Source organism: Pithys albifrons, chromosome 4 (assembly GCF_047495875.1).
Source record: "Pithys albifrons albifrons isolate INPA30051 chromosome 4, PitAlb_v1, whole genome shotgun sequence".
In the NCBI taxonomy this organism is placed as follows: domain Eukaryota; kingdom Metazoa; phylum Chordata; class Aves; order Passeriformes; family Thamnophilidae; genus Pithys; species Pithys albifrons.
In genome coordinates this window covers 66094307-66107117 of record NC_092461.1, presented here as the reverse complement: position 1 = coordinate 66107117, position 12811 = coordinate 66094307, and the positions used below count along the sequence as shown (strand labels likewise).

General features: G+C 37.4%; 1 protein-coding gene across 1 annotated transcript in view; it reads left to right on the top strand.

Annotated features, from left to right (window-relative positions):
- Window positions 1–12811, top strand: part of CLVS1 (clavesin 1) — a 103042-nt gene that overhangs the window by 9144 nt on the left and 81087 nt on the right. Inside the window, exon 2 of the mRNA XM_071554464.1 lies at window positions 970–1590. Within this exon, the coding sequence (XP_071410565.1) occupies window positions 1202–1590 (389 nt within the window). The 5' untranslated portion in view covers window positions 970–1201. The remainder of the gene's footprint in view (window positions 1–969; window positions 1591–12811) is intronic.

The window sequence follows — 12811 nt, the reverse complement described above, 5'->3', positions numbered from 1 at the left end:
TCTGTTTCTGTGATGGCTGAAAAACTGTAAGAATCTTGATCTTTCTTCACACACATATTGCATTTGGGCAGACCTTGATCTTATTTCACACAAGTGTAGCTACACAGACTTCGATGACAGCCTCTTGCTAATTATGTCACTGAAATGTAAGAGATGCACTGTAGCGTTTTGCTAATACATAACAGCTTAAGCAGCTCTTTTTCTAACACTTGTAAAAAGAAATTCTAGACAAATGAAAATTAAATTCGGAACTAGGCATTCAGGAAAGCTACAATATAATGAAAAAAAGCATTTTGGATAAAATGCATGTTTCAACTAAAACACCAACCCCATATGATTAGATACTTCAAATACCTTATTCATGGGAAGTTTCCCATGAAGATGTATTAAGTCTCAATGGGAAATAACTTCAATGAACTTCTACAAAGTAGAAATTATCCCTGATGTTGGTGAAGTTTTGGATTTTTAAAAAATCAGTTTTACAGTCAGCTTCAGGTCTAATTCAAGGAAACCTACAAGCTGATAATACAGGTGATAGAATGAAACAGTTTTTCTGCCTGGTATGATGAGGCCAAATCTGTGTACTTATGAAACTCAAATGTTGCCCCTGTTAGGGGTGAAAAAAAATTACTATTATTTTTGGTTTTGTCATCCTTGGCTTAAAGTTATAGGATACTGCAACTTCCACACTTCTGTAAAAAAAAATTACAAAGTGTATTCTAATATAAGTTGATACAGCTTAGTATTAATTGCTAATAAATCATATTACTTTTATGAAAGCCTGACTACATACATTCAAGATGTTAGTGACTGCCTTATCTTAAATGTATCCATTCTGAATTTATTTGACTGGTATCCTCATAGCTATAAAGCACACAGAGAAATTTTAAGTGTATAGAAATTCAGAAATGCAACCCTGCAAGCTTTGTATATGTGTTTAATCTTTTATGTATTCTCTTTGTCTTTTAGTAAGTGATGGAATGAACAACACTTTCATTTGGATGGATTATACCACAAGTGAACTGCCTGTTACTCCTTCTGCAAGAATAAGAAAGGCTTTTGCTTTTATTTGTCAAATATCATCTTGATAGCAAAAAGCATCTGAATGGCTCACACTCACAGCAGACCATCAACTGAATGGGATCAGCACCTCTACTAAAACATCTGAAGTTAAGGATTTGGAAAAGAGGTTTTTGCAGAGATGACCCATTTACAAGCTGGACTTAGTCCAGAGACTATAGAGAAAGCTCGCCTGGAACTGAATGAAAACCCAGACATTTTGCATCAGGATATCCAGCAAGTCAGGGACATGATCATCACGAGGCCTGACATTGGGTTTTTACGTACAGATGATGCCTTCATCTTGAGATTTCTCCGAGCCAGAAAGTTTCACCAAATGGAGGCCTTCAGACTGCTGGCTCAGTACTTCCAGTACCGTCAATTAAATCTGGACATGTTCAAAAACTTCAAGGCTGATGACCCAGGGATCAAACGGGCTCTGACAGATGGGTTCCCAGGAGTACTGGAAAATCGCGACCACTGTGGCAGGAAGATTCTTCTGCTTTTTGCCGCCAACTGGGATCAGAGTAGGTAAATGTAGATAGTATCCTTATCTTTTTACATACACTAGCACTCAACTTGTAACAGAATATTTGTGACCATTCTTGAAGCAGCAAAGCCATCTTCAGTAAAAGATATATCCATATATCCATATATCCATATATCCATTTTACTACAACTTCCACCTCTTCTGATCACCTGTTATTCATGATTTTTAAGACATGAGTAACCCATATTTCTTTTTTTTTCTAATAAATATTTCCATTTCTTATCCAGGCAATGTCTGTTTTCTACAAATACATTAATGCCTATTATACAATTGCTTCAGTAATATTGTAGACTAACCAATCAGGTTGACAGAAAGCAAATGTCTCAAAGCGTATGGAGGTTTTCATCGCTTCTCTGGTGCAGAAAAAACTGACCATATTTATTCTGTCTTCAGAACTCCTAACACATCTTTTTTGTTTCTTTGAACCATTTCGGGAACTGTAACCTGTGCTATATTTGCACAAGCTGCATTGTACTTTCTACACACCCTGATTACTGTATGTTGTTATTCTGATAAATGGGAGAGTCAGGCAAAGTGTATTTTCTGTTCAGGTCATTCCTATACAGAGTGGTATGAACAAAGATATCTCCCAGCCATTATTATAAAATGATGTCCTTAAATGTTAATGTGATTAGTGAGCTTTCACCATGTATTTGAAGTGATACAGACAAAAAGGACTGGTCCAGGAATAACATGTTTGCATTGTCCTCTGCCTTCACAGTGAGATGGAGAAGGGTAATTAGCTATAGGGTTACCATGTGTTTTACTGATTTTTGATAAAAGTCATGCTGAAGAACAAAATTCAGATTCAGGTTTTGAGTATCATAAGTTCTGATAAGTTTCAGGCAGGATTTTGTCTTGGCACGGACCGGAGTATTCCATGAAAATGTCTTATCCCTAGGAGTCAATAGACTGAAGGTTTGAATTTACATCATAGAAATTATGAGAAAACAATACACATATGCCTGCAATTTTTCATGTTAGTTGTTTTCTGGGAAAAGCGTTCATCTGCATGTAAAAGCAAAGTTCAGAAGAGTTTCTGATTTTCTTTTGCATATGAATAAATGTACAGAAAAGGATATGGAAATGTAAGTTAGCATAATCAAACATATTTGGTGCAATCCTTCACTGAAGGCAGTAATAAAATTCCTGTTAACTACAAAAGGGGCCAGCAGTTTATCTCCTGTCTTTCTGAACTGCAAGCTTTCCATTCTTCCAACCACAAGACTCTTCCTTTAGCAATTTGCCTGAAAGGAAAGATGAATACACAGGTATCTTGAATTAATAGAAAGTACCAGCTTTAGAGGACAGAAGTACTGTGGCTCTGCTGGTTGCATTAAGAGATTTAGGCATTACATAGAGCCAGCTTTGGGTTTCTGATCCCTCAAGAAAATAAATCTTTGTGATTAACCTCTTACATCAAGTCTTGTACTTGGAAAGCTGAGAGTGCTGCTGTCTAAGGCTCCTGCAGTGAGATTTGACAGAGCAATGATTCCTATCAGATACTGACTCAAATTTTCTGCAAGTCCTTTAGTATGCATGCATGTACATGTGCATGTGTGTGTGTATGTTTGTGTGTAAAACCCAAACAGATCCTGCATGTTTCTGAAAATAAATTTTAATCTTCAAAGAAGAAAAGCTGAGATAAATAGGATAGGATGTACTTTTCTAAGACTCCTCAGTGAAATTAAAAATCATGCAAATTTTACCTCAGTTTCGCCACTGAAACTTATCTCTTCTCTGGATTCAGATGCCAAGAAGTGTATTTTTCTGTGGCTTTTGTAGCACTCAAAGTGCAACAGGGATTTCAGATAGGATTTGGACTGTAAGTAAATGGGTTTCCTCTTCCTTTTTACTGTCTAAAGACATCAACAAGAGGAAAGTTGTTAAGGAGCAGGAAATGGTGAGTGCAATGTCCTATTAAGCAGCACGGAAGCAGGTTATTGACCAGAAGAGAATAAGTTTCACAGAAAAACTTCAAACAGGCATTTTGTACATCTTACGTACATCTTGGTCAACCTTTCTATAAATGTGTCTTTAGCAATGGCAAGATGTTCGCAAGCTCACATTTCAGCTGGATGCTAATGGAATCAGCTGTGATGTAGACATGCCAGAGTAAGAGCTCAACCTTCATCACGCCTTTCCTAACTTTAATCTCATTTGCCACTGGCAGTGCCTTCTCTATCTTTATGATCAAATCCTAATTTGATTTATAAAGAAATCATATGTTACAAAGGATCTTTAACATCAGCATAGCTATAATCCATAAATTGATTTTCAGTCCAAACATTCTTACCATTTATGCTCCTGGGAGTATGTTGCTATTGGGGTCACAAGTCAAGGAGGCAGAGGCAACTTTGAAACTTTCTAATTTGGACAAATTAGATTCAGGATGTTTCTAAGGTATTCCCTGAATCAAAGATAAATTTTCTATGTAAGCTTTCAGAAACATTTGTAATTTTAGTCTCCTGAAAGTAACTGATTGATCCCATCTCTAGAAAACTAGGTTTTCATTTCTAGCCTCAATGTTTCCAGCTTCAGCTTCCAGCTGCTGGATCATGTTAGTTTAAATGGACCACAAAAATATGACAGCTTCCCATGCTTGAACTTTTGTGTCCTGACTACGTCATATCTAACCTACTTTTGAATTCACTGAGGATGTGGCACTGCAGGGTAGGTTACTGTCAGGCAATAACAAGATAGTACGTTACTTACTCTGTAGCAGTGGTTCTTGTGTTCACCTTTAATGATGATGAGTGTAAAACAGCTAACCCCCTTCTCCTCAAGGACAAAACAACCTTGTGTTGTTCACAAGGTAAAGAACATACCTGTGGGCAGCCAGCACAGCAAAGATAATGTTCAGCAAAGTAATCCACAAGCTTAATGTATCGCAAAATATTTAAGCTGCCAAAGCTTAATTAGTTTTAACTTCTTTACTCTCAGAATTAGGAAGATTTTCCAGGTTGCTAATACTCTTCATCATTCTTTTCTGGACTGTTCCTATCATTTTACTGCTGTTGCTAATGTGTAGATGGGTGAATTGAATAAAAGTTTTCCCTAATAAATCAGCATATGTTAATACTATCTCTTCTGTTCTGTAGCTCCCTCCCTTTATATAAAAGATTGTCAGTGTGTTCTTAGTACTCTGCCACATTTTGAGCTCATATTCAGCTCATATTTGCTTCCAAGTCACTGTTTCCTAAAATACAAATGCCACTGGTAAATGTGTCATACATTCTCATCCATAATGTGGGCACAGTCTAGCATGTGATTCATGCTCTTCTGCAGAGCTAAACCTGTCCTCCTCATCAATTATCATTCCAAGGTTTTTATGACATCTGCAAAATTCACTGGCAAGAATTTTTTGTTTGCTTCCACATAGTTAAAAAATATAATGATGATTGTTTTGACCAAAACCTCCTTGATGTCTGGGGAAAAAAAAACAACACAAAGAATGATAATTCTTATTGCCAAATCACTAAATGAGATCTATCATGGTGCCAGAGTTTTATAACTCTGCCATTAGTTTAGCATGTGCTGCACTGGTTTGATTTTGCTCTGGTTTTTAGACAGGTTTCTTAGAGATGATGTCATCACTTTCTCTCTAGGTCCTACATATTGTATTTTGGATCTGTTAGTTAATGTTAATCCCATATGATACAGAACATAAAACTTCTGAGTTATTGAATAAGTGAAAATGAGCAGATGGATAGAAAAGAAAGAGATCTGATAAGTTTCATAGTGAGGGAGAAGAAAAATGTTGAGCTATTACTGTACACCACAACAGGGCAGGGCCATTGTTCACTTTGATCAGCTCAAGGTGTGAACTCACCTGAAACCCACAAAGACTTTATTTACCATTGCTTACAGTGTACCTTATTTTTAAATTAAAATTGAATAATAAAGACAAATAAGGATGTCAAACTGACCATGAATGTTTTTGATTAAATAATTTGCATAATAAAAGATCCCAGTTTTAAAAAGAAACATATAGTTTTGATGAGACCTGAACCAGGATTTCACAGAAAAACTATGTTCCATCTGCTGGATTACAAATACTCTTCCTCACAGTTTTTCATTTCATCAGTCTCACCAAACCTAAACCCTCACTTCCCTGATGCACCTGTAGTGACACAAGATTTTAAAGAAGTCAGATAAGCGTGCCTTTTCAACTGTTGGATTGAGGAAAGCCTACACTAACTACCACAGCTGTTCCTGCGTCTGCTCTTGCCTTCTAATACATGCTGCTTATAAAACAAGGAGGTGGAGCTTTGAGTGAACAAGTAATTCAGCAGAAGATGTTCCTTAATCTTCCAAGTAATAATATTTCCTTAAAGATTGTTCAGCCAGAGTAAAATTTATTTCTGTGTAGAGAGCCAGCAGAAGGACTCTCTCCGGTCACAATCCCCTGCAAATAGGGTCTTAGGGTAGGGGGCAGAAGGTTGCCCACAGTCCTTTGCAGTAAAATGGTAATTAATTTCTGTCTTCATGTCTGTGCCTTAGAAGCTGTCACATAGCTCCAAAAATTCTGGTGTCAGATGGGAAAAACTCATGCTATGTTTACAACATATTATCTCAAGTCAACTGCTAGCCCTAAATTGTCTTTTATGAACCCAGAGATCTCAAATGCCAGATACTTACTATTCTCTAGGAAAGTGTATTAGATAGGCTAAAGGGAAAGGATATATTCTGACATAGTGGTAAACCAACAGCTATAAATACTTTAAAGGATTGTGATTGAAAAAATTATGTCCTTGCTGAGAATGCTCATAGTAGTGTAATTACTAGGATATTATCATCATCAGATCCTGTTGGTATAAATGAATATGTCTCAAGTGCTGATTATTCCAATATATTTTAAGCATAATCTCAGATGTTTAATAGAATATGAAGGAATGAACATCTGTTGAGACTGATTTATAGTCAAAGGCAAACTGTGGCAGTAACTCAGCCTCGTAGCTGTTTATTATGAGAGATTACAGCTGAAATTACAGCTGAAGTGCAGCCAGCCCTAACACCAGAATGATTTTTACACATCAAATCTTTGGGTTTGGTTAAGAGGCAGTGTTCTCTGTTGGGACTTGCTTACAGCAATGCAGATTGACATCATGATTCAAGCATTGCATTGACTAATAAATAACCTAGAAGCACAGTGCATTAAAACACAATTTATATGACATTACTGAGCTAGTCTGAAATGGCAGCAGAATTCAGGCTAATGAAGGAAGGCAGCACAGCACAAGCAGAATACTCATTTCAAGGAGTAACAGATGTGCAAATTAGACGTTGGACAAAGAAGATGAAAAGAAGCTCTGTCTTTAAAATGTTTTAATTTGCTTGCAGGAGGCAACTTAATTCAATTAGTACCACTTGCTATGGAAGCCATATTTGGGAAGACAGTTGTAGTCCATATGAATGACAGAAGGATGACATACACAAATAAGAGTCCTGAGTAGGGATTTAAGAAAGGAATACAAGCAGAGAGAGAAAATGTCAGAAAAAGAGAAAGAAAAACAATGGGTTGGAAAGTAATGAAACATATTGCGAGAAGCTGGACTGAAAAGAACAAAAATCCATTGGAGTGGGGTATGGCAATCAAACACATACTGAGAGGGAAGAGAAGGTGACTGGATGTTTTGGACTGAGGGCTGACAAAGAGCTGTGAAGGACAGTGCCTGTGGGTGAGAAACACTGTTGCTGCACTCAGCCTGTGGGTTAACAGGGAAATGAAGGGCAGACTGGAAAGTGTCCCTATGCCAGCTCCCTGCTGTGGAGAAAAGAAACCAAATCCAATCCTCAAGCTTTATAAACTGGAAGGAAGGACACTTGACTAAGAAAAATACAGTCAAATACATGTATACAGCAAGAACATATGCACATATATATACCCACTGCCTTTCTTGCCAGACTGTCTCAAAAGACCCAAGTTTTGCATACAGTTGTGATAGCATTTGTCCCTAAAAAAATACCCCTACATGAGCTGCATTTGTATATGTTATGAGTCTTGCAAAAGAACATTATAACAGAGCTGCATTGACAGAAAAATAGGGAGCCAAACATTATGACATCCCACTTGGCTCTTTGTCCCTTTGAACAATGGAAACAGCTGGAAACTATGAATGAATGTTCTTATATATAGCAGCTTGTTGAGGTGAGACTTTATAGGAAGAGACCAGAACAGTTTTTTGTCACAGCACTTCCTAAATCAAGTTTTCTAAAAGTCTAATATTCTAATCAGCTTCTAATTTTCCAGTCTAATTAAAAGCAACTAAGACAAATTCAGGCACTGCAGGAGAAACAGACTGAAAGAAGTTAGGGAAGGAGAAAAATGTAATTCTCTGGCCAGCTATTTAATAAAATACATCCAGTAGAAGCATCAGAAAAGAATATAGATAATGAGCTGGAATCCTTAAATACATTTGAAATTTTAAAATTTTAGTAGTTTCTTAATATATTATTTCCCCAAACTGTTTTATTTTAGACTCTTTTCTCTGAACTCTGAGCCCTGTATCAGTTGCATTTTACATTAAAGTATCTGCTTTTTTCATCACACCTTGGCAGATGCTGAGCACGCTCCCCTTTCAGTACCTTCACAAGCAGCACAAGGGATGCTTAGGAGCTGGTGCCATGAGCGGATTGGGTGATCCCACCCGAGTTATAGCAGACAGCATGAATTTGGTCAGGATGTCCATCATGTGGGGTGTGCCCAGCTTCATGAAATGGCTGAACAACAGAATGGGGTATATTCTACTCTGCCACCACAGTACCCTGCTTCAGGGTGCTTGTCTGCCATGGTGAAGCTGGAGGATGAAGGAAACACGATTGGTCCTGTGGTTGCACTGATAAGAATGCCCTGACCATGTATATCTGGGATGCTCTTGTCAATGTGAGAAGGAAGTGGTAAAAGCACCCCTCTGCCAGATGCTCCTAAAATTTAGAGGTGGAGGATAGGGGAAAGGATGGAGGAGTGAAGCCTTTGCAACAAACTAGAAAAAAAAAGTATTGTTAGTCTTCTGTACAAGATATTTTGCTTCCTTTCTCATGGGTAAACTAATAAATCAGTTGAGCATCATAATTAATATGCCATGACTGGAGAATTGATTTCTAAAGAAAAGAAAATTGAATAAATTCTTAAAAAAGAGAAAATCTTGGTCTTAAATTCTGATTGTACTCTCACAGGTTTTTTTTTTTTAATAAATGCGGCAACTACAGAGGCAGTAAAAAGCAACTATCCCTTGTTCACAGACAATGATAATCTCAGCTCTGGAAACTTCCTGGAGGGTCCATTTGTATCAGGGACAGAGGGCAAAGCAAGCCAGTTAGCCTCCTGCTGAAACCATTTCCTATGTAACTGCCTATGAAAACTGCCCATGCTGAGCAAACTCACATCAGTAAAGATTCGTTTTTAACAGAAAGGTGATATGCAAGTATCTTTGTCTTTATAGAGAGATGGTATCTCTTTTCCACTTTTGCATTGCAGAAACACACTAGATGGCTCGTGTCTGTGCATGCATTAACACATGTGGTGCCAGTTTTCTTTCACATACCCAACAGAAATCACAGCACCAAGTAATGTTATGAAGCCATAGGACCAATAACAATCTATTTGAATAGCGTATCTGGATTATTTATGTAATATCCCATAATAGATCTTCAGTGGGCTAAAATTTGATTGCAAGTGTAAGCTATAGGCTACCATTTAATCATTCATAAGAAGAAATGTTTGTTTTTCAGTGTCAAATCAGTATGTTTTGTATTTTAACCTTGCGAAACTGCTGTGTATCAAACCCTTTACTGGGGACATGACACTGGCAAGGACAAACCTTTGCTCTGATCCCACAGAATCACTCTAAAGTGTACTTTACAAGACACATACTCTCACATACTTTATCAACCCAGATGGCCTGAATTAATAAAAAAGGGAAGATCAAGATTTTTTTTACCTTTTCAAACCAAAAATGCTTTTCTTCATTGTGTTCCAGTTACAAATCATCCCTGTGCCTTCTTTTTTCTTTTTTATAGATAGTCCTGTGCTCCCTTCTACAAAGCCACAATTTCATCTCCTCTGGTTCTATACTATGTCAGAAGGCAAACTGAATTCTGTGCATTCAGATATGAATGAAGTAACACAGGTGAAAAAAAGAGGTAACAAGACAAGGCTAGTTCTATGGAGCGACTTAGAACATGTACTCCCCTTGCCAGAGCTAAACATTTCAGTCTTTCCTTCCTCCTGGCTGCCTTTCATGGCAATTCCAAGAGATGCGAATCATGTGTTAAATAAGGACAGATCATTCTGCAGAGTATATGTGTTGCCTAGATCCCTCCAGAGTGCTAGGGTATGTGTTAGTGTGCAGGTTTCCTTTAGCGTAGGTATTTCTAACCAGCAAAATCCACACCACAATGGGATAACCTTGTCTGAGGCATCTTCATCCTCTCCTATTGTTTTGGACCTGTGATCCTCTAAGCTGTTCTCACTTTGAGGGGTTTCTGAATAAATATGGATTGCCTTTCTTTCCCAGGGTTAATACTACCTGTCTGTTTCATAGGTACAAAAGAAGAAATGTGATTTATATTGCAAAAGAAAGAGACTGCTGAAAAATCCTACTTTCAAATGCACTGCAATATTCATTTGAAAAATAAGATACAAAAAGAGGAGGAATAAACTTTGACCTAGGGGAAGATGGTGTGAAATCTTTCCATTTCTTAGCTTCTTATTTACATGGAAGCCACTTCTAGCTGGCTACTGCAATTTAAATTCACTTTTACTCCGATAAAGCCTTCAAATCTGTTTGAATAGAAATGCTTTGAAAGTCTGGAGAAAATGGCAATTTGTGCCTGCTGTAGCTACCAATGACTGCCTTTTCTTTCTCCAGTATCTCACTATGTTTCTCTGCTAAAATGTATATGCAGGTACATGTACATTCACTTTCTTTCAGAGAACATTTTATATGTTTCATTTGAAAGTAATTCAGGATCCTTTGGGGATTTACTTTAAAAAGAGACATATCAGATGTGGAATCCATCTTAAAAACCAAGGAGATTTGTGAGACATCAGACATGTGTGCTGTTTACTGGTTTAGTCCTGGCCGACACATTTGTCTCTACTGGGATTTTCTCACCTCTTGATTTGTTAAATAAGGTATTCATTGTTAATTAATGGAGAAAACACTGACTGGGCACAAAAGGATTTTGAGGTAAAGGATGAACTACAATGGAATGATACAGTAAGGTAATACCACTGAGGAAGCAAAGACTTTGAGCTGTATTGCAGAACATTATCTGCAGGACACCAGCAGTTATTCCCCTTTACTCATCTCAATTGACCTGTAATCTAGGTACTAGCACAAGAGATGGGTCTGAGCTAAGTTAATAAGGGAATACCAAAACAACAAATCTGAAAATCAGACAATGTAATACAAGTTGGGGATAATAAGAGGTGGGATATGAATCTTCCTATATTTAAGAGTTTACCTTAACAAAAGGTAACAGTAAAAAGTGGATGTATAGAATAAAAGCAAAATTATCCCTAATCTTAAGCAGAATTATATTTCCAAATATTAGAAAATATTTTGCAATGATTAAGGTACAGGTAACTGAGGCACTCTGGAATCCTCATCTGCAACAAAACTATTGAAATGCTTTGCATCAGACCTTTACTTAAGTACCTAACAGCCTAATATACTTCAGAAATTAAACCAGGGCATTTACTTGACTGTTAAACACTACTGCACAATATTAATCAAAGTTAAGTCAGCCTAATGCAAGGAAATGGAGTGGTGAAGAGTTTTGCCAGATCAAGGGGAAAAATCATAGAGAGCCTGGAAGGTGTTGTTGTGGAGTGAAACTATCTGCAGCATACTGGGATTCATTTTGCAAAGATATGATCGTTTGTAGTTTTTCTTTGATATTGCCATAAGGCTTTTTTAGTACTGTTTTTGTGAAGTCAAAACATTGACTAGAATAAAGAAAAGTATGCACTGCAGTTGGTTTTAAGCAAATTAGTTCTGCTTTTGTAATAAATGTGAACTAAGATTGTGGTGACACCTATAGGAATGGACTCTCCCTGCCTAATTTCCTCCTTTCAGTATAGTCTAAACTGTGAGAAAATGTATGTATGGGTAGACTGCACAAATGAAGATTTGGGAAGAGCTCTACCCATGTGGATGTATCCTTCGAGCCTGTGTAGTGGATTTTTTAGGTGAGGCACAGCATGCACAGCACTGGTCCCACCCTTTAACTCCTGAGGTTCATCTGCCACAGCCAAGCGAGCTTGGACAGTGACAGTGAAGTCCTCAGGACTAGAACCTACAGCCCCTGGTGTTCCCAGGAGGTCTCCCATCCAAGTACTAACTGGGCCTTACCCTGCTTAGCTTCCAAGGTCTGATGGGATCGGATGCGAGCAAGGCATTTAACGGCCTACTGTGAGACAATAACATACACAAAAAGAACACCCAATGTAGTATTAACAAACCTGACAATTTTAATAAGTCATCCCATGATATCAAATTATAACTTTTATATATTAAAGCTTCCAAAGGCCATATATTCCCTCTTAGGGTGCAAATAGCTCCAATGCCATCTCCTGAAAAGCAGACTTAAAAAAGTTTAAAGATAAAATCTAAGGTGGCAAAAGTTTTCTGTTTTTATCAAGGTTGACTTGGGTTTGGATTTTTTTATGGGAAGGAGTAGATGAAAAATCAGGTGTTTGTTTGTTAACAAGTTTGCACCAATGACTGCATGCAAATGTTTTCCAGAAAACAAGAGGTAAAATACAGGAGTGACTTATTTGTTCAAGACTTCCACATTTGTCTATAATATTCAGGTTTTCCTTCTGGCATTTTTCTCAATGTCATGTGACTATATTTGCTGTGGCAATGTTTGCTGACTTTTTTTGTCTCTAGTTGGCTAACTTTTGACAAAATAGGGTCTCCCTGCTGCCTGTGTCTTTATTTCAGTGTTTCCCACTGCTTGTTTTTTGGAGTAAAGGTCCTACTTGTTCCGGCTATCTGCTTCCAGAGCTGCCTCCTCCCAAGGCAACATAGGGTACCTTGGGACATCACTGGGCATTGAGTTCAAAGACACCAATTTATTTTTTCTGTTTTCTGAGCTTAATTCTTACATATGTTGCTCCATGAGTAATTTTTTATAATTGAATTAGCAATACAGAGTAGTGACTTCAATTAATAAAATTTCTTCAGTAAT